General features: G+C 42.6%; 1 protein-coding gene and 1 pseudogene across 1 annotated transcript in view; one reads left to right on the top strand and one right to left on the bottom strand.

Annotated features, from left to right (window-relative positions):
- Nucleotides 1-171: 171 nt before the first annotated feature.
- Nop16 (NOP16 nucleolar protein) overlaps nucleotides 172-22,839 on the bottom strand; it is a 56,539-nt gene continuing 33,871 nt past the window's right edge. The window contains exon 5 of the mRNA XM_048792307.1: nucleotides 172-415. Within this exon, the coding sequence (XP_048648264.1) occupies nucleotides 407-415 (9 nt within the window). The 3' untranslated portion in view covers nucleotides 172-406. The remainder of the gene's footprint in view (nucleotides 416-22,839) is intronic.
- LOC107144625 lies at nucleotides 7,335-9,261 on the top strand (annotated as a pseudogene).

Raw genomic sequence — 22,839 nt, forward strand, 5'->3', positions numbered from 1 at the left:
GGGGGGGTACTCCCCCCATTCTTCTTCCTGTTGCCAAAATTCAGTCCTTATCCCCAATGTCAATCCAATAATGAGGACACAGTTTTGAGAAGAAGGAAAAAGAAGGTTTATTGTTTCCTAACAAAGGAGAAACACAGGGGACTCCTGTCCCAAAGGCTGTGATTCTGCCCATCAGCAGGAACAGGGGCCTTTTATAGAGGGTGTACCTCAGTTGCTGATGCTGGCATTGAATTTGTGATCCTCCTGCCTCAGCCTGGAACTACAGGGCATTCACCTCTCTTTCCTTCTTCAAACAATGGTGGCATGACATGATATGTGAACGGGTTAGAGAATTGGAATGGTTTTCTCCTGGACAGCTGTCAGAACTGCAGTAGGACACATCCATCTGTCCCACAGTGGAGGATCTCTAAAGGATCTTCAAGGAAAAAAACAGAATAAAAGGAGTGAGTCCCAGAGCCTCCTCCCATCACATCAAACCTCTCTTTCTTCCACTCTTCAAGGAAATGAAAACCCAAAGTTTAAATAAGTAATAACAAACAATAAAAACATAAATTTGAAAAGAAAATAAGGTTAATTGTAATTTTGTCCTTTCTCATAGTAGTCATGGGAGAAAAATTGAAAATTGCTATTTTCCACACACACACACACCAAAAAAAAAAAAAAAAACAGACTAGCTGCAAACTTTTTTTTTTTTTAACTCTACTGCTGAGCTACATTCCTAAGCCCTTTTTTCATTATTTTGAGATAGGTTCTCACTAAGTTGCCCAGACTGGCCTCTAACTTGTTATCTTCCTGCCTCAGCCTCCACAGTAGACAACACACAGTGCAATCCTCCTGGGATTACAGGTATGCGCCATCACACCCAGCTAACAGCAAACTTTTAATCTTAACAATCTTGTGGAGGTTTCCCCTTTAAATGAGTATTGTATATTTTTTATTTGGAGCACAGAATCCCTTGTAAGCGTTTTTGCAACTAAACTACTTTGATATGTGGTTTGGTTGGGCAGCCTCCCTGCCCTAGCTAGGGAACATTCAGTCATACCTGATCACAAAGCCTAAGAAGTACACTTCTGAGCTGTTTGAGGTCAGGTCATCTTCCTTGGCTCCTGGGGCAGATCTCCCAAGGCAACAGACCCCCCCACACACACACCTCCTTTTCTATGCTATTCTCTGACTCTGGCTTTGGTTCTCAGCCAAGCCTGGTGCTAATTGTGTGTGCAGCTGTGTTCTTTCTCAAAGAGTGCCAGCATCATGGGCAAGGTGGTCTTTGAGATCTGACTGTATGGTTGCCCTCTGGTGACAGACAACAGTCTGACCAGGGAACCTGGTTGTCTTCTATAATATATACTTACCAAGAAACTAATTTTCTAAGTGTTTTTGTCTCTAAATCATCTTTTCCCATCTTCTTAGGTGTTTCATACTTAGGTATTTCATACATAATAAACTTGGACTCTGAAAACTTGGAATTGCCCAAGATCTCTCTTACATACTCAGCTTTGAGTCCTCCATTCTACATTCCCCAAATCCTGCTTCATGGTTTAGAAGGCAGGGAATGGAACAGAATATTGCCCACCTGTTTTCCTCCAGACATCTTGCCCCTTGGAAAGGTCCGCTCCCTAGACAGATACTCATCATGACCTCTCAACAGACAGGAATTTGGTCACTGGGAGAGTTGTGTAGCATTTGCTATTCTGGGGTCTCCACCCTGGAAGTTCTATCTGGAAGTCTCTCCTCACCCCCATACCATTATAAATGAAGCACTCCACTAAGCAATGCCCAGGAATTGTCCATATCCATTATTTATAACGAAGAGGAAATTAACACTCTGCAGGGGATCTTGGCAAAGGTGTGCCAGCCAGGAAATGGCAGAGTTGAAATTCAAACCCAGGGTTGAATGCCCAGCTGACAGTTTGGCTGCCAAATGACCAACAAAGAGCTGACTCTAGGCTGTCCTTGGCCTCAACTTCTCCACTTTAAACATCCCAGGGTTAAGTGATGCTTTCCCAAAGAAGAAACAACTGGAAGCAATACCTCCCTCTAGTGGTAAGGGGAAAAGATTTTAATGAAGAAATTAACTCCAGGATGCTGGGCTAGAGGGTCAACAGTCAGACAAGGCTCAGAGATCAGCACTCTCCAACTCGTTTTTATTACAAATAGTACAACCAAAGTGCAAAGTACGTAAGGATCCAGGCCAATACCTAGTCAGGAATAGTTGGGTTAGAAAATAAGTCATGTGTCTTAATTTGGGTCAAGCACTGTGCTTGGTGTTTGTGATACACTGAGAAGATAGACACAGTCCCTGACTATTATGGATTGAATTCTATCCTCCTCAAAATTCTTATGTTGAAGTTTTAACCCACAGTACCTCAGAATGTAATGATATTTGGATAAAAGTTTTTTAAAGAGGTGGTTAAATGTAAATGAAGTATGAAAATTGGTTTTAGTCCAATATGACTGTTGTCCTTATAAGAAGAAGATGAACAGGGCTGCAGATGAATAGGTGGAACAACTTCTAATATTCTGTGACACAGTTGAGTAACTATGGTTGACAATAATTAATTATATATTTCAAAGTAGCTAGGAGAGTAGATTTTCAATACTCCCAATACAAAAACTGATAAACATTTGAGATAATATACCAGTTATCTTGCTCTAACATTGTACATATGTAGAGAAATGCCACACTGTAACCTGTAAATATTTACAATTATTACATGCCAATTAAATTTTTTAAAATTTTTTTTAAAAGAAGAAGAGATGCCAGGAATGCACACACCCATAGGAAATGTCACAGCAAGAAGATAGCCATCTGCAAGCCAAAGAGAGAAACCTCAGAAGAAAGAAGAAACACTTTGATCTTGGACTTCCAGCCTGAAGAACTGTGAGAAATTAATTTTCTTTTCTTTTCTTTTTTTTTAAAGAGAGAGTGAGGAGTGAGAGAGAATTTTTTAATGTTTATTTTTTTAGTTTTCGGCAGACACAACCTCTTTGTTTGTATGTGGTGCTGAGGATCGAACCCGGGCCGCACGCATGCCAGGCGAGCGCGCTACCGCTTGAGCCACATCCCCATCCCGAGAAATTAATTTTCTGTTGTTGAAGGCAGCCCTAACACTCTAATATACTGAGAGTTCCTACGGTATCCTCTCCAAAAAAGAAAAGAAAAAAAAAAGGCATTGAATGAATGATTAGATTAGAGAGAATCAAGTGCCATGAAGTGATGGTACCTGGTGATAGGGCATGGGGAGCCTGACTCAATTTGGAACATCAGAGGAGACTGCCAGGAGATATGAGTGATAGAGGCTAAGAAGTGGATGGGGGACGGTGTTCCAAGTGGAGCACAAGGCAAGGGCAAAATCCCAAGGAGTAGGAGAAAGCTGTGTCCAAGGAACTGAGAGACAGTGGGGCTAGAGCGTGAGGAGCAGTAAGTAGGTTGAGTTTGGCAGAGCCTACACTGGGTAAGGCTTTCTATGCTAAGCTTGTTGGTAAGCTTTTCATCACTGTGACCAAAATACCCGACAAGAACAATTTAGAGCTGAGCATGATGGCTCACGTCTGTAATCCCAGTGGCTCAAGAGGCAGAGGCAGGAGGATCACAAGTTCAAACCTAGCTTCAGCAACAGCAAGGTGCTAAGCAACTCAGTGAGATCCTGTCTCTAAATAAAATACAAAAGAGGGCTGGGGATGTGGCTCAGGGGTTGAGTGCCCCTGAGTTCAATACCTGGTCCCCATCCCACCCACCCACCCCCACCTAAAAAAAAAAAAAAAAACAACTTAGAGGAGAAGAAGTTTATTTGGCTCACAGTTTCAGAGCTTCAGTCCATGGTCAGCAGATTCCATTGCTCTAGGCCTCAGATGAGGCAGAACACCCTGGTGGAAGGGTGTGGCAGAGACAAACTGCTCATCTCATGACAACCAGGAAGCAAAGAGAAAAAGAGAGGGAAATTGAGGTACCAGGGACAACATATTGTTGGGAAAAACATAACGGTGGCAGCACCCCAGGAAAAAAAAACCCAACATGGCATCTAACGACCCTCTTTCCCCTCTTTGTTTCTTTCACTGGCGCGAAACGTTCCCGCCGGCGCCAATGTTCAAACCCTGCTGGTGGGAAGCCTTAGCCCCAATTAGAATAAACTTTTTGGGCTCCGGAACTGGAACTGACATATGGAAGAGCTTGCCAATAAACGGGCGACCTGTTATCTACCTCAGCCCCTGCTACCTCTCTTAGACCTATATAAACACACAGCCTTTTGTAATAAAGCGGAAACCTCTTTGGTAATCTGTGTCGTGTGGTGCGGCGTTTTCCAGCCTTACACATATGAACCTGAAAGTCACATTCTCAATGACCTACTTCCACACTACATGCCTACAGTGACTACTGTAATTCATTCATGTTATTAATCCATCAAATGAATTAATCCACTGATTAGGTTACAGTCATCATAATCTAATCATTTCACCTCTGAACATTTCTGTGTTGTCTGGTATGAGCTTTTTGGGAGAACACTGCATATCAAAACCATAACAACAAGATGAGGAGTTTGGTCTGTACCTGAAAGTCATGGGGTGGGGAGGCTATCTGAAAGTGGACACTGCGTAGACAACTTTGCAGTTGATCTTTGGTGGGATGGGAGAAGAGAAAGGTAGTTAGATGAGCCCTGGAGTAGAATAGGGATTTTATTAGGGTAGCCTGGGGTTCATCTGGACAGCAGAAAAAAGAATAGTTAAATGCAGTTGGAAAGAAGTAAGTAGAGGGAGGTGTAGAACATACAGATGAGCAAGGAGTTAGGTAACCTGAGAAGCAGGAAGGGACACCAGGTATTGTGCCAATTACTTAAAGCCTAAGGGCTTTTCAGGGGCCCACAAACATAGTTGATTGCTAAAAATAAAATTACTGACTCCAACTATTTTTTAAAAAGTGCAAAAATAAAATCAATGTTTCACTAAATACCTGCAACACATACTAAAATGTCAACTTCACTTATGACTGCATTTAATTTTTATAAAAATAGCCTTGCATTTGAAAACAAACAGCTTGAGAGTTAGAATTTTTCTCACTTTGAAATAAATCCCAAGCAAGCACCTTGGAGCTCCTAAAAAACCATAGTTAATCACTAATTAGACAAGCTTGTCTAATTAGTGATTAACTATTAACTATTATTAACTTAGAATCAAATAATTTTAAAAGCAAAACTTCAAAAAATTCACTTAAATTTTTCACAGCAAAAATACATATTTAACATGGAAAGTAAGTATGTTTAAATATTTGGGGGATGGTATGTGATTATGTTAGCCAGCTTTCCATTGTCGTGACAAAATATCTGAGAAAATCAACTTATAAGGAGAAAACATTTACCTTGGTTCATGGTTTCAGAGGTTTCAGTCCATGATTGCTTGGCTCTGTTGCTTTGGGGACTTTGGTGAAACAAAACATCATTATAGGGAGCACATGTAAAACAAAGCTGCTCACCTCCTGTTGTCCAGGAAGCAGAAAAATAAACAGGAAGGGTCACAGTCTCAATGTTCCCTTCAAAGGCACACTCCTATTGACCTATCTTCCTTGGCTAGGCCCCACCTGCTAAAGATTCCACTCTCTCCCAAAAGTACCACAGGCTGGCAACCAAGCCTTTAACACATGGGATTTGGGGGCACACTCCTGGTCCAAAGGATAACAACCCAAGGTGTGTCCATAGCATGTGAGGGGATGATCTTGGAGAGGAAGAAGGTTTCAGGGAATTTGGTTGGCAAGAACTTCTCTGATGTTCTTTTGTTTGTTTGTTTGTTTGTTTTCTTTTGGTTTGGTTTGGTTTTATCTGTGAAGTAGGAGATGATGTTGTCTCTTCTGTGAACAGAAAGAGGGAGATGGGGCTGGGCAAAGAGGGAGGAACATGAAGATGATTTGAAATTGCCATTTCAGAGACAGAAAAGTGACTGGGAGGGCCGGGGCTGGGGCTCGGTGGCAGAGCAAGCGTGAGGCACTGGGTTCGATCCCTGGCACCACATAGAAATAACAAATAAAATAAAGGTATTGTGTCCATCTACAACTAAAAAAACATTAAAAAAAAAATCTGAAGGAAGCCGGGCACGGTGGCACACACCTGTAACCCCAGTGGCTCGGAAAGCTAAGGCAGGAGGATTGTGAGTTTGAAGCCAGCCTCAGCAAAAGTGAGGAGCTAATCAACTTCATGAAACCCTGTCTCTAAATAAAATACAAAATAGGGCTAGGGATGTGGCTCAGTTGCCAAGTGCCCCTGAGTTCAATCCCCAGTACTTACCCCCCCAAAAAATCTAAAAGAAGCCAGGTGCAGTGGTGCATACTTGTAATCCCAGTAGTATGTCTCACCAACTCCCAAAAAATCATATCAGATGTTGCATTAAGATGAAGTATTTACAAATATTCTTTTCTATCTTTTTTTCTAATACCAGGTATTGAACCCAGGTGTGCTTAACCACTGAACCACATCCTTAACCCTTTGTATTTTGAGACAGGGTCTCACTAAGTGGCTTAAGGCCTCACTAAATTACTGAGGCTGGCTTTGAACTTGTGATCTTCCTGACTCAGCCTCCCAAGCTTCTGGGGATTACAAATGAGCATCACCATGCCCGGCATCTTTTTCCTTTTTCATGATGGTGCTGGGAATTAAACTCAGGACTCACACATGCTAGGCAAGTGCCTTACCACTAAGCTACATCCCCAGCCTTCATTAAGCTACTTGTAGGTATGTGTGTGTGGTGATGGGGATTGAACCCACAGCCTGTGCATGCTAAGACAAGCTCCACAATCGAGCTACACCCCCAGCCCCATTAAGCTATTCTTAAATTTATTCTGTGAGTTTGAAATTTTTTTAAAGAAAACAATTGGGTAAAATCCAATTATAAAGTGACTTAGTTGGGACTCATTTACTTGAAAGGAAACCCAACTCCACCAGCTTTACTGATGGAATCCCTCCTGAAAACCTGAAACCAGAGGCTCAAATTTTCTCTTTCTCATCTTTTCACATTATCTTCACTCTCTCAGTGTCTGTAGGCAGCACAACTACTGATAGCTCTCAAGCTTGACTTGCATCTAACAGCACATTGCCTCTGTTTTTCAATATCGGTTTGAAAGACCCCAAAGAAGGCTTGGTCTGGCCTAGTCTCCTCACACTCAATCAGCTATGACCAGGTGGATATGATAATGTTGGGAATCAGACAAGTCAAGAAGTGCAAAGGGCACTCAGAGACTGGGAGAACTCAATCTTTACTTTACACCATCAGGCCCAGATTCTGAACCCCCCTCTCCAGTTTCTCACAACATTTATAGGCTGTCTGGTGCCGTGAATTCTCTAGCCTACACGATGGAAGGCCGCGCAGGGTGTCTACTGGGAAGCATGTTTACAGAAGTGAGTGGAAGGGGAAGAACTGGCTCTCTCAACCAGACCTTCCATAAATCTCAAGCATTGGGCCCAAAGCCTCAATAGGGGCATTTACACTTCAAAGAGGAGTAGTTAGATTCCTAGAGGTAGTTAATTAGGTTCACTGAAGCAGAGCTGACTAAAAGGGGAGGAAAACTTTCCCTTTCCCAGGCACTAGTTTTCTGAGACAGTGTTTTTATAGTTTATTTTACATCCAGGTCTGGTTTTGTCATCCATCACAATAACATTAGAAAATGTCAACTTTCTTGATCAATGGGTACTCAGTTATAGTTATGGGGTGAGAAATTATGGTGTGCTATTGCACAGTAGGAATATACATTTCAAAATGGAATATACATTTCAAAATGTCAGAAAAAAGGAGTTTGAGTATTTTCATCCTAAAGAAATGATACAATGGCCAGGTGCATGCCTGTAATACCAGAAGCTCTGGAGGTTAACATAGGAAAATTGCAAGTTTAAAGCCATCCTCAGCAATGCTGAGGCGCTAAGCAACTCAGTAAGACCCTGTCTCTAAATAAAATACAAAATAGGGCTGGGGATGTGGCTCAGTAGTCGAATGCCCCTGAGTTCAATCCCCAGTACCCCCCAAAAAAAGAAAGAAATCATAAATGCTTGAGGAGACAGACATGTTTAGGCTGATTTAAACATTACACAGTATATCACTAGTACCTCATAAATACACACCATTTTTACATTTTTATGTATCAATTAAAAATAAATTTAGGTGGGTATGGAGGCACACACCTATAATCCCAGCAGTTTGGGAGGCTGAGACAGGAGAATTGCAAGTTCAAAGCTAGGCTCAGCAATGGTGAGGCACTAAGCAACTCAGTACAAATAGGTTGGGATGTGGCTCAGTGGCCAAGTGCCCCTGAGTTCAGTCCCCAATACTACCACCCCCCAAAAAAATCACAGAAATGATGGTTGTTATCGGTGCAGGGATAATTGGTTTAGAATTGGATTCCACTTGGCAAGGACTAAGCACAGATGTGACAGCAGTTGAATTTTTGGGTCATGTTGGTAGAAAGTCAGAATTGATATGAAAAATTGATAAAATTTTTCATATTTTAGGTATCTAAAAACATTCAAAGAATCCTTCAAAACCAAGGGATTAAGTTTAAGTTGAATATAAAGGTTACTTGTGTTACCAAAAAAGTCATATGGAAAAATTATGTTTCTGTTGAAGCTGCTTCTGGTGGTAAAGCTGAAGTTACCACTTTTGTGTACTCTTGGTTTGCATTGGTAAACAACTCTTTCCTCTGAATTTGGGACTAGAAGAGATTGGTTTGAAACAGATCCCAGAGGAAAAATTCCAGTCCATAACAGATTCCAAACAAAAATTCCAAATGTCTATGCTATTGGTGATATGGTTGCTGGTCCCATGCTGGCTCACAAAGCAGAGGATGAAGGCATTATGAGTGTTAAAGGAATGGCTGGGGTGCTGTGTACACTGACCACAATTGTGTGCCATTGCTGATTTACAGACACCCCAAAGTTGCATGGGGCAAATCAAAAGAGCAGTTGGAGAAAGAGGGTATCGAGTACAAAGTCGGAAAATTTCCCTTTGCTGCTAACAGCAGAGCTAAGACAAATGTTGACACAGATGGCATGATGAAGATTCTTAAGCAGAAATCAATGAACCAAATACTGGGAGCACATATTCTAGGACCAGGTGCTGGAGAAATGGTAAATGAAGCTGCTTTGGCTTTGGAATATGAAGCCTCCTGTGAAGATACAGCTAGAGTCTGCCATGTGCATCCAACCTTATTAGAAGCTCTTAGAGAAGCAAATCTGGCTGCATCATTTGGCAAATCAATCAAATTTTAAATTATAAGATATATTTTCTGAAATCTCCTGGAAGTTTGTATGTTTGTTTGTTTGGTTGGTACTGGGGATTGAACTCAGGGCCACTCGACCACTGAGCCACATCACCGGCCCTATTTTGTATTTTATTTAGAGATAGGATCTCATTGAGTTTCTCAGTGCCTCAGCATTGCTGAGGCTGGCTTTGAACTTGAAATCCTCCTGCCTCAGCCTCCTGAACCACTGGGATTACAGGTGTGCGCCACCACGCCCAGCATTCCTGGAAGCTTTTATAGAAGTCACAAGATATGCTCACAGTTTCATCAATTTCTATAACTGAATTATGAAACTTTTGGAAGGTATTTAATAGACTTGGACAGAATGGACTAATCTATATTTTCAAATATCTTGTTTCAGAGCATTAACGTGCAGGACAAAAAGCTACTAATAGTAGCATCCTGCAAAGTTTTCATCAACCCATATTTTCATGCTACTTATAAAAAAAAAAGGCTCAACCTCATTGAATTAATGTTAGGTGGCTTTTATCTGATTCAGTAAAGTTGAATTTACTGGAGCTGGAGTATGATATATCAGCAGTTGTGTATGGGGAGGCAGCCAGTGCCTCGTTAGGGGGTTTCTTCTTCCTGCCAAGGAGGGTGTAAGCCACCTGAGAAATTAAAGTCTAGAATAATGAGTGAAGAACAAAAGACAAAGTCAAAATTAGGTTTAAAAAATTGGAGCACCTGATAGATCCAATCCATGCAAGAGCTGAAACTAGACAATTAGAAAATGGCTCCCGTGGTTTATTTAAGGGGATACATCAAAGGCAGGGGTAAGGTTTTGGGGGTGGAGTCTTGCTCCTAGATGTCTTGCAGGCAGCAGGTTGATGGCATCTTGGCAAGTCACACCCATGTCTGAGAGGCTGTGCAACTATAGCAGGTTACCCCATCTCCAGTGCTGTGTGGGACATGGCAGAGCAGAATAGAAATTCATAATGCTAGTGTGGTCCACATACAGCCCAAGGATGGCTCGCGACAGTTGCTTTGTTTGAAAGAAAGTGATCAAGTTATTCTAAATTTGGTTTTCATATTGGAAACAAATCAGTTATTAGAACAAGATTCAAATATGTATGAACTGACTTATATGAATAAAGAGACCATTTCTTTCATTTAAAACTCCTAAATTCTTGCAATTTAGAGATAGAATTTATGTATTTAAGAAGTTTTTATCTTTTATTGATTTTATTTTTTTAAATACACAACAGCAGTGGAATGCATTACAATTCTTATTACACATATAGAGCACAATTTTTCATATCTCTGCATATAAAGTATGTTCATGCCAAATTATGCCTTTATACATGTACTTTTTTTTGCATTACAATTCTTAATACACATATATATACCACAATTTTTCATATCTCTGTATATAAAGTATGTTGACACCCAATTCGAGTCTTCATACATGTACTTTGTATAATGATGTCCATCATATTCCACCATTCTTGCTAATCCCATGCCCCCTCGCTTTTCCTCCCACCCCTCTTCCCTATCTAGAATTCATCTAATCCTCCCATGCTCCCCCTCCCTACCCCATTATGAATCAGCCCCCTTATATCACAGAAAACATTTGGCATTTGTTTTGGGGGGGATTGGCTAACTTCACTTAGCATTATCTTCTCCAATGCCATCCATTTGCCTGCAAATGCCAGGATTTTATTTAAGAAGTTTTTAAAGGTTCCATTGAGGTCTACAAATAGTTACACAGCTACTCACCAGTTTCATCTACTTGAAACTTAAATATTAAATGGAGACTCAAATGTATTATAGCAAGAAATGAAGATATGAAAATAAATGTCTTAATGTTAAAAAATAAATGTTTTGATAAATAACAAGTGGAGAATGGAAAATTGCAATTAATAAATACAGAAGCATTGTGAGAAGCCAGGTGTCGTGGTGCACACATGTAATCCCCACTACTTGAGAGGCTGAGGCAAGTGGATCACAAGTTTGAGGCCAGCCTCTGCAAATTACTAAGAATAAAAACTAAAACAAAAAAGCTAAGGATACAACTCAGTCGCAAAACATCCCTGGGTTCAATCCCAGTGCAAAAAAAAAAAAAGTAATTTGAAAAATAGAATATTTAAGTAAACACCACAGTAATAATTGCTCCAAGCAAGATCCAGCAATGTATGCTAAAATAGTGGGTGAATGTTTAATAAAAAGCAAGATATTTGCATTGCCTCAAAGTATCTTCACCAAAGTAACTACTAAGTGTTAAGTGCAGGGCAGGCTGAACGAATGTTAACTGCAGGACACTGGACACTCAACCCCCCATCTATCTGGTTCTTTATCACCTGTTTGCCTCAAGTCCGAAGGCTCAAACCGCACTCCTTAAAGACTGAATTCTTCACCCCCCTGCTCAAGGCTAAACACTCAACCCCCCTTATGCCAACAAGGCAGCTTGCAAACCCAGAGACCCTATTAGATTTAGGCAGCACAGCAGAATGGCTATAAAATCCTTCTCCTGCTGAGCTCTCTCTCTCTCTTTTCTCCTCTTTCTCACTGCTGCAATAAAGATCTCTCGGTTGTTCTGAGTGTTATGGTCACTTTCTTTTCATCTGGTGCCAAAACCCAGGAAGAGGGTTAAAACCCACTTTTGGGTCCCTCTTGCTTCAGAAGTGCCACTTACTGGATGGACCTGAACCCATTTTCTCGACCGCCTGAACTACATCCACCACCGGCCTTCGATTGGTGAGTTTCCCCTTCCTGGAGTCCTAAACCCAATGGTGGGGTCGGGAGGACTTGACCATTGATCATCTAGCAAACCACTTTGCCCACCTATGGGGAGGAAAACACCCCACCACAGCCTTCAAGGCCACAGTGGCCCTCAGGGACTCCCTCCACGGGCAGATTCAACTCTTGGGTCCAAAATTATTTCCCTTCTCCTTCCCCGGCATAGACTTTATAGGTCACCCTCAAAGGACTGTGTAACCTCAGGGAACACATAACAGAGAACTGAAGATCACACCCCACCCAGACCTTCACAGTCCTGGTGGCCCTCATAAAGTCCTCTCACCTTTAAGACTCAGCCTCTAGAGATAGGCTTACCCTCCCCTCCCCCTCTCCTCTCTCAGGCCCTGGGAGTCTCTGGCCCCTCCAGAAGGGGTCCCGAAAAGCCTTGGCCAAGGTCTCCCACAGCTCTGCCCTGTCCGGGACGAGAGCCTCAACTGTCAGGGTACGGTAACGACCAATCTTTGCAGCTAGAACCTGCCACTAGGCACTGCCTGATTGGAGCTCTAGCAGGAATGCCCCTTTCGCCAATAAATCAGTTCCTTCCCCCTCCCTTATACTATGTTTGCGGCTCCTTTCCGCCCCATCTTATACTACGTTTGCAACATGGGTAATGCATACTCTCTGCTGGTCAACTCTCCCTTACAATGCCTTTTAGACAACCTCAAAACCCTCTCCTCGACACCAGTTATTAAACCCCCCCAAAATTGATCAAATATAGCACCCAGGCTTGGCCCACTTATCCCCTAAACAACTAAAATAAATGGCCCCCATCTGGGTCTTTAGATCCCTCTATTCTAAGGGATCTTTACAATTACTGTGAGCATTCAAAAAATGGGTAGAGATCCCTTATGTCCAAGCTTTCTTCTTACTGTAATCCAATCCTGCTCTCTGCACCTCTTACAAACCTCTACAAATTCTTTTAGCTTGCAAACCAACCCCCCCCCCAACCACCAATCCCCAACCTTCTCCTCCTCTGGACTCATATTTGACCCTGCTGATGAACCTCCACCCTATTGGCCGGCTCCAATAGGTCCTCACCCTCAGCCTTCTGCCCCAGCCCCTCCACCGTCACTCCCGCCTCAACAACCTGCTTTCTCCTCTTCAATTACTAGATCAAAAGCCCAAACCACCTCCCTTCCTCAGAGCGTTGCCCCCTTGCGTGAGGTAGCAGTTACTGAAGGTAATGTCCAAGTGCATGTTCCTTCTCTATAGCTGACCTTTCCCGAATTGAAAAACAACTAGGCTCATATACTACCAACCCAGTCCTATATACTAAAAAATTCCAACATTTAACACAGGCCTACAGCCTCACCTTCCATGATGTCTATATGATCCTCTCCAATACTTTACTTCCTGAGGAGAGGAGATGGGTTTCGGAACAGGCTTGCACTCATGCAGATGGGATCCATCAGACCAATCCAGCACATCCCATTGGGCCCCAAGCAGTCCCAGACCAAGATCCCCTCTGGGATTACAGCACCAACAATGGCATTACAGACATCATTTCACCACTTGTATTCTAGCAGGCCTAAAAAGGGCAGCCCAGAAAGCAGTCAATTTTGAGAAACTTTAGGAAATTACCCAAGATAAACATGAAAACCCATCAGCCTTTCTGGACCGCCTAACTAAGGCTCTCCTGCAATACACTAATTTGGACCCAGACCTCTGATGGCCAAAAGTTATTGATGGCTTATTTCTTTGCCCAAAGTTTTCCTGATATTCAGATCAAACTTAAAAAATTAAAACAGGGTCCCTCACTCCCCAGACCCAGATTCTTGCTACTGCTTTTAAGGTCTATCATAACGGAGATGAAAAGGCTAAATACCTAAAGTGCCAAATGCTGGCTCAGGCCTTCCGTGGGCCTTCCCAAAACTCATCTCCTACACTGAGAGACCATCCCCCAGGTCAGAGCCCCCCAGAGCCTGCTTTAAGTGTGGACAAGAGGACATTGGAGCACAGAGCCTTCCCCAAAGGCCACCTACCAGACCATGCCCAAAATGTTCCACGATGGGCCACTGGGCTTCGGACTGTCCCACTACTTGAAAGGGTGCCCAGACAGGCCCTAGACCCCATGATCTCATAGGACTGGCCATTGACAATTGATGGGGCCTCAAGACTCCTGTCCCAACAAGTCCAATCGCCATGCTAGAACCCAGGGTCCAAATGACGGTTGATGGTCACAAAATCCTTTTTTTAATAGATACTGGAGCAACATTCTCGGTCCTACAGGAGTTTTTGGGACCCTTACTTCCCTCTCAGTCCCCTATTGTTGGGGTAGGTGGACAAACAATATATCCCAGAACCACCCAACCCCTACCCTGCTTACTTTCAGGCTGCCCATTCTCACACTCCTTCCTGGTGATGCCCCAATGCCCTGTTCCCCTTTTGGGCAGAGATATTCTATCCAAGTTTAAGGCCATGATTTCCTTTCCACTGTTTTCACCTTTTTCCCTCCCTTCAATTATAGCTATGGCTGCCCTACAGGCTATGCCAAATCATTTCCTTCCACTTCCACAGATCAAGTTAACCCATTAGTCTGGGACACCAAGACTCCATCCTTGGCTCAATGCCCCCCAACTGAGATCCACTTAAAAAACATCCATCACATTCCAAACAAGCTTCAATATCCCCTCCCGATGTCCAATCAAAAGGGGCTACAACTCGTCATTTCCAGCCTTCTCAAAAAGGGTTTTCTTAGGCCCACCCACACATTCACCATATAATACTCCCATTCTTGCAGTCAAGAAACCCAATGGGACTTACTGCTTGGTCCAGGATCTTCGTCTTGTGAACGAGGCAGTCAAACCTATCCACCCACTAGTCCCAAACCCATATACTCTCCTGTCCCTTATTCCAGCCTCAACTTCCTATTTTTCTGTTATAGACTTAAAGTATTCCTTTTTTACCATTCCTTTGGCCCCACTTTCCCAAGACCTCTTTGCCTTTACCTGGACAGATCCAGATACTCAACAATCCCAACAATTAATATGAACTGTCCTCCCTCAAGGCTTTAGAGACAGCCCACACATTTTTGGTCAGATATTGTCTGCCGATCTAAAGGGCCTCAACCTCCCTCTTTCAACTCTCCTCCAATATGTAGAAGACTTACTCCTCTGCAGTCCCTCCCTCAATATTTCAAAGACTGATACCAACACATTTCTTAACATTCTGGAAAACAAGTGTCTCCCCAAAAAGTACAATTATCATAACCCCAGGTCACCTACCTTGGAGTCCAACTCTTCCAAGATTCCAAGGCAATCATTCTAGATGGAAAGGCTCTAATTTATGACTACCCCATCCCAAAAACTAAGGAGGAAATCTTATCCTTTCTGGGTCTAGCAGGATATTTTAGGACTTGGATTCCCAACTTCTCACTCCTGGCCAAACCACTATACGAAATGGCCAAGGCAGATAAACAGGAGCTCCTCCCCTTGTCACCTAAATCTCATTTTTTCTCCATGTTCCCTCCATTTCCACCAGCCCTACATCTCCCGGATATCCAACAAATCTTTATTCCTTATGTTCATGAAAAAAACAGGCTTAGCCCTTGGAGTGTTGGGTCAGAATAAAGGGCCCACCTTCGCTACTGTTGCTTACTTTTCCAGACAACTGGATCCGACTGTTAGGAGGCGGGCTCCATGCCTGCGTGCTCTAGCTGCAGCACACATTTTACTACAGGAGACAAAAAACTGACTTTCGGAGCATGAACTATTATTATTTCCCCTCGTACCCTAGAGCATCTTCATACTTACAAAGGCTTACATACCATTCCCGGCTTGCTGCATCCTTTCCCTTCTGGTCTCATTCCTCCATAATCCCTCCATTTCCTTTAAGGCCTGCCCACCCTTAAAACCAGCCACTCTTCTTCCCAAGACTGAAACACCTCCCTCACACCACTGCCTCGAAATACTCGAAAACCTTATGCCCTGCCCCACTCATATCCATGAAGGGCCTTTGCCCGACCTAATGCCACTTAAACTTGCTTTACTGTCTGCTAAGAGCCATAGCCAAGTAATATGATGCATGGCATTTTTGGTTGAAAGGTGACGCCAGCAAGCCATTGAGATGATATGATTATGTTAAGATCTGCATTCATATGGATATTGGACTCCTGCTGTCCACCTCGGTCTGCTACGGGATTCCTGGAGAGTTCCCATTGGTTGGAGAAGTGCGGTAGGAGGGAATTCCGGAGGAGGGACTTCCTGTTGGGGTCCGGGAGAACGCCGTGTCGGCAATTTTCCCGGGAGCGGGAGCCTACGGGGCATTGGTGGCAGTTTCAAAAATAAAGTTTGTTCCTGCTTGAGTGGCTTGTGATTTTGTGCCCAGCCAGACTGCGGCAACTGTCGGCAGCGTCTTCACACTAGATGGCCATCACTATGCAGGATAGGCTATTATCTCCCTGACTGACCCAAAATTTTCGGCACAAAATTTTCTACAATGGAGGCAATCCCTGCCTCTGCACACCACCAACCAGCAAGCTGAATTAACAGCCAGCCGTCACTAGGGCATTCCATCTGGCAGCTGACCATTCCCTATATTTATACACAGACTCTAAATATGTTTATCACTTAATCCTCTCCCACTCTGCCATATGGAAAGAGAGAGGACTCCTTACAACTAGGGGCTCCTAGTCAACAATGCTAAGCTCATCACTGATCTTAGAGCCTCACTCCTTCCCACTAAAATCGGAATCACACACTAACTCCCAAAGCCTCAAAACTTTTACAAGCTCATTTGTCACACTCAGCCCTGATGATGTCCACTTTCCGCAACAGCTAACTTCTAACTGCTCCATCTGTAAAAGAACAAATCCTCAAACCTTTTGAAACCTGAAACCTTCCCCACACATCAAGCTCGGGGCCACATTCCAGCAGCTGATTGGCAGCTAGATTTCACCAACATGCTACCGGTCCGCAAACTCAATATCTACTAGTTCTAGTAGATACTTTCTCAGGATGGGTTGAAGCCTTTGCTACTTATGATATGCCCCTCAACTCAACTGCCCCCATTACCATGTCTCTTGCAAATTCTCATTTCTACAAAACAGCCTCAGTAGGACCCTATCTCTGCTTTCTATCTTATCAGACCCAAGATTACTGCAAATGGTGGCCAGACACTTATGAAGGCTGTCCTTACTGGTCATGTAAAATCCATCATTATGACAGGAGATTAGAAACCAGTATGTTCCATATGGTACCTGAGGAGACTTGTCAAGAGGCCAGAGCACAGGGCAGATGGCAAAAATACTATTTGGCACTAAAAATCTATGATCCAGCTCACCCACGATGGGCCTCAGGAGTCACGGGCGCTGCTTTTTGGGCGAACTACCAGGCCAAACCCTTTGGATATTTATGAATAGGGAGAAGCATGGTAGCACAGGCCCCATCCAGGTCAACAATCTTAACCTCAGACATATGGCACTCTGAAAAGGTCCTAACTAGGCAGATAGAGGAACTCCAAGGTCCCTCCTCCTCAGACCCCTCCAAACCCCATTCTCAGATCCATACTTGGATCAAAATCATCCAAGACACACTGCCATTTCTAAACACAACAGTCCCCACCCTAAATCCCCAAAACTGTTTTCTTTGTGCCTCCCTGGAAAGGTCCCTCCTGGCTGCAGTCCCCCTTAACTTCTCCTCATATGATCTTTCCTCCACCGGCATTAAAATGCAACCTGCCTCAAATATCCCTTTGTGGGAATCCACACCCAGTAACACCAATTCCTCTTCCTTGCCCCGATGGCTCTGCATTAGCACTTCATCACACACCCAACTCGACAGATGCTCACATTACACGATTGCTTCCACAAATAAATACACAAACCCTGGAGACTTTCTTTGGTGTAACGGAACCTTAAATGATTCACATCTCTGACAATATAACCACTCCCTGTTTCATTGTCCAAGTACTTTATATAGCACCACAGAGTTTGAACTCTTACTCACTCACCCTAATTCCCCATGCAGCAAGCCAATTTTGATAGGAATCTCCATAGCAGTGGCTGGAGTATCAGGAGGAGCTATAGGGCACTCTACCTGGACTAAAGATGACCTTCACAAAAAGCTTCAAGCAGCTCTCAATGCTACAGCAGAGTCACTCTTCTCCAGAGACAGATCACCTCACTGGCTCAGGTGGTTCTCCAAAACCCACGACCTCTAGACTTATTGACAGCTGGAAAGGGAGGTACTTGCCTTTTTATAAGGGAGGAATGCTGCTATTATGTGAATGAATCAGGCCTAGTAGAACAGAATGTTAACAAACTCACTGACCTTGCAATCCAACTGACTAAAACTATTTCCCAAACTACTTTTCTGGGATTTTTTCAAAATCCCTTTTTCACGTGGCTCCTGCCCCTCCTAGGCCCACTTAGAGGCATACTGCTCTTCTGCACCTTCCTCTCATGCATAATAAGTTCCTCCAAAATCAGACGAACACAATTTCTAACCGTACCTTTAACCAGCTTATTCTCAGGGACTACCAACTGCTTCATGACCTAGATGACTCCAACTCCTCTCCGAAGTCCTCACCCAGTGTTGACAATGAGAAAACAACGGCCAATGGACAACAAGAGACAATGTACCCAGAGAACCTCTTAGCCTGTCATCCCAGATTTTTGAGCCTTTATGCCCTTTTGAGCCTCCTCATGGCCCTTGGCCTCTTCTCTGTTAGTCCCCCATCATGGAACTCCTGCCCCAAACTGTCCTTTGCTTTAATCCTCATTCTGTTTTTGCTCGCTCTGACCCTCTTCAGTTGCTGGTGACGGCATGTGGAGACAACGCTTTCAATACTTCCCTAGAGTCCCTATGTCAGAACCAGTGGCTGATACCAAGGATCTCCTTCACTCAGGAATAGTTTGATGCCATTGACAACTTATGGCTTCAAGGAACCCTGCCGAGATAACTGTCTATAGCCACTGGGTACTATCCCTAGCTGTCCTGGCATTCCCAGGCCTGCCCAAGAACATTTCTCCACTCTCCCAGGCAGGTCCCACACCACCCCCTCTCTCAGAAGGAAGTAGCCATACAAAATTGCTCCTCCCCCCACATCATTTAGAAAAATAAAAAGGAAGGAATGTTAGGTGCAGGGCAGACTGAACGAATGTTAGCTGCAGGATAACCTGAGCACTCAAACCCCCATCTGTCTGGTTTTTTATCGCCTGTTTGCCTCAAGTCCAAAAGCTCAGCACCCCCTTAAAGGCTAAATGCTTCACCCCCTTATGCCAACAAGGCAGCTTGCAAACCCAGAGACACTATTAGATTTAGGCAGCACAGCAGAAGGACTATAAAAACCTTCTCCTGCAGGGTTCTCTCTCTCTCTCTTTTCTCCTTTTTCTCACTGCTGCAATAAAGATCTCTTGGTTGCTCTGAGTGTTGTGGTCACTTTCTTTTCACTAAGTACTATGTTTTTGGCACCTTTGTCAAGGGTTAGATGACTATAGATGTGTGGGTTTGTCTCTGTGCCTTCTATTCTGTACCATTGGTCTATATGCATTCGATATATATATATATATATGTATATATATATATATATATATATGTATATATATATGTATATATATATACATATATATATATACATATATATACATATATATATATATATATGTGTGTGTGTGTGTGTGTGTGTGTGTGTTAGATGGGCACAATACCTTTATTTTATTTTTTATGTGGTGCGGAGCATCAAACCCAGTGCCTCACACATTCAAGGCAAGCACCCTATGGCTGAGCCACAACCCCAGCCCCATGTCTGTTTTATGTCACTACCATGCAGGCATTTTACGACAGCTCTACAGCATATTTTGAAGTCAGGTATTGTGATACCTCCAGCATTGAATTTTTGGCTTAAAATTGCTTTGACTAGTTTGGGTTTTTCTATTCTTCCAAATCAATTTTCTAGTTCTTCAAAGAATTTCATTGGTATTTTTATGGGGATTGTATTGAATATTTACATTGCTTTTGGTAGAACGGCATTTTAACAATATTATAACTGCCTTTCCATAAACATAGGAGGTCTTTCCATCTTCTGAGGTCTTCTTCAATTTCTTTGTTCAGCATTCAATAGTTTTATTGTAGAGGTCTTTTACCACTATGGTTAGATTTATTCCTAGGTTTTGTTTTGTTTTTGAGGCTATTGTGACTGGAATTGTTTTCCTAATTTCTTTCTCAGCAGATTCATTGTTGGTATACAAGAAAGCCATTGATTTTTGTATGTTGATTTTGTAACCTGCTACTTTGCCAAATTTGTTAACTCATGATCCACTTTGAGTGAACAGAATATGAAAAGGAAAAATTATAACATGATTGTAAGAAACCTGGCAGACACCAAGTGCTCAAAGTTAAATCATCAATAATATGGACACATTGAAGTAATGTACCTCCTGATATGATCCCAACAAAGGTGTATCAACTCTTTTTCCTCCTGATTTGTTTTTCTCAAAATTCCATAACTTCACTCTAATCATGAGAAATAAACAAATTCAAATTGAGGGACATTGTATAAAATGTACCCTTTGAAACTGCCAAATTCATGAAAGACAAAGAAAAACTAAGAACTGACAGAGGTTTGAGAAAACTGAGAACTAAATGCCACATTTAGCATTCTGGATTGGGCCCTATAGAAAAAAAAAGCCACTGGGAAAATAGGATGAATCTGAATAAAGCCTATCATTTAGTTAATAGCATCATTCCAATGTTAATTTCTTAATTTTTGTTTTGTTTTTGTGGTAAGGGGAATTGAACCCAAGGGCACATTACCACTGAGCTACATCCCCAGCCCTTTTTATTTTTTATTTTGAGACAAGAGTTTCACTAAGTTGCTCAGGCTGGCCTCAAACTTGCAATCCTCCTTTCTCAGCCTCCCAAGTTTCTTGGATTACAAACCTACCTGTACCATGGTTATGTAAGATGCTAATTTTAGGGGAAATAAAATGAGGTGTATGCAGGAACATTCTGTACTACTGCTATAGTTTGGATCTTAAATGCTGTGCAAAGGCTGTATTAAAGACTTGGTCCTCAGGGTGGTGCTATTGGAAGGTGGTAGAAGCTTTAAGAGGTGGAGCATTCACCAGTCAGGTTCAATTCTTGGTGCCAAAAAAATAAAAATAAAAGGAAGTGGGGTCTAATTGGAGGTCTTTAGGTCACTGAGGGTGTACTATCAGAAGGGACAATGGGGTCCAGCCTCTTCTCTCTCTTGCTCCCTAACCATGAGGGGAACAGATTTGCCCCAGATACACTCCCCCCCATTAAGGGTGGCCTCTCCCAAAGCAACAGGGCTGACTGATCATGGACTGAAATCTCTAAAAATTTGAGTCAAAATAATATTTTCTCTGTATAAGTCAAATATCTCAGGTATTTGTCATCATAACAGAAAGCTGACTAGTACAACTACCTTTGAAGCTTTTCTCTAAATCTAAAATTACTTCAAAATAAAATGTTAAAAAGAAGTTTGTTGTGTGGTTACCATATTAAAGTCCCTTGTTTGGTTGCAAGAGAGAGAAAACCAACTTAGAGAGGACAAGAACAATCAAGATCTAGGCATGGTGGTACAGGCCTGTAGTCCCAGCTACTCAGGAGTCTGAGGTAAGAGGATCACTTTGAAGACAGGAATTCAAAAGCAGCCATGGCAACATAACCCATTGAAAAAACAAACAGAAGCAGAAAATTAGAGAAATTATAGAAGGAAGGAAGTTATAGAAGAGTTGAACAAAAACAAACTCTGGATCTTAAAAACATCTGTATCTAGGAATGCAAATGGCATTGGGGTTCCAGGTTTACCTTCTACATCTTTGATATTTCCTATTTGGTGTTACTCTCTTTGACCTCAAAATATCTTCTTCATAAGTGTGAAAAATAGCTTCCAATGGCTAGTGGATTTTACATCTTGTACCATCAGAGAGTGCTGAGAGCCATTGCCAAGTAGGAATGATGCATGGCAATTTCTTCGTCAGCCTACCCCATGTTGCTTAGAGGAAGGACTCTCCATTGTGGACCCAGATCATTTGCAGTGACTTTGCATGAAAGGTGACCTTGCTCAAGGACCAGGGGGGATCCAGGTTTAGGGTGTATCCTGCTGGGAATAGGGAGTATCCCACTCCTTGGGTTTAGGGCGGTTCCAGGTTTAAGGTGTACCCTGCTGGGAATAGGGCATATCCTGCTGCCTCAGGCACGCCCGCTCCTTGAGTTCCTGTTGAGTTCTCACGGGATTCAGAGAGTATTTTGGGATACAGAGCCCAGTGGAGGTGTGGATTTGCCCAGAACGTGTTTGTAGAGTGCTGGTGTGAGTTCGGGAATAAAGAATTGCTGTTTGAATCTACAAGGCTGTGAGTGGCTCGTGATTTTGTGCCCAGCCACACTGCGGCATTTGGTGGCCCGTATGTGGAACGTCTGAAACTTGGAGGTAAGTGAAATTGCTCACCCCTGAGGGAAGGTGAGAGAATGGGTGACCATTTCAAAAAACAATGTGTTCTTGTTTTGATTTATTTTGTTTTTGTTTCAAGCTGCCTATCCCTAGAAATTTCTCAGGCAAACTGGGAAAAATGGTTGGCTAAAAGTTTGAAGTTTGTTGGCCCTGAGGAAGAGAAAATGATACAACGATTTTTTATTCCATTTTTGTTTCATTCAGTTTCGGTTTTGTTTTGTGTTATCTTATTGGGTTGCGTTATCTTTATAGTAGATTAGAAATTAGTAAAAAACAAACTGAAATGGTGTTAAGTAAATTGTTGGAGTTTCAGACCATGGAGAAAGACATTTTAAATCAAGCAAAAGAGAAGGTCTCTCGAGCTAGTCAGACAGAGGAAGAAAATTTAAAGGAAAAGGGGTTATTAGGAAAAA

Source organism: Marmota marmota, unplaced genomic scaffold (genome assembly GCF_001458135.2).
Source record: "Marmota marmota marmota unplaced genomic scaffold, marMar, whole genome shotgun sequence".
In the NCBI taxonomy this organism is placed as follows: domain Eukaryota; kingdom Metazoa; phylum Chordata; class Mammalia; order Rodentia; family Sciuridae; genus Marmota; species Marmota marmota.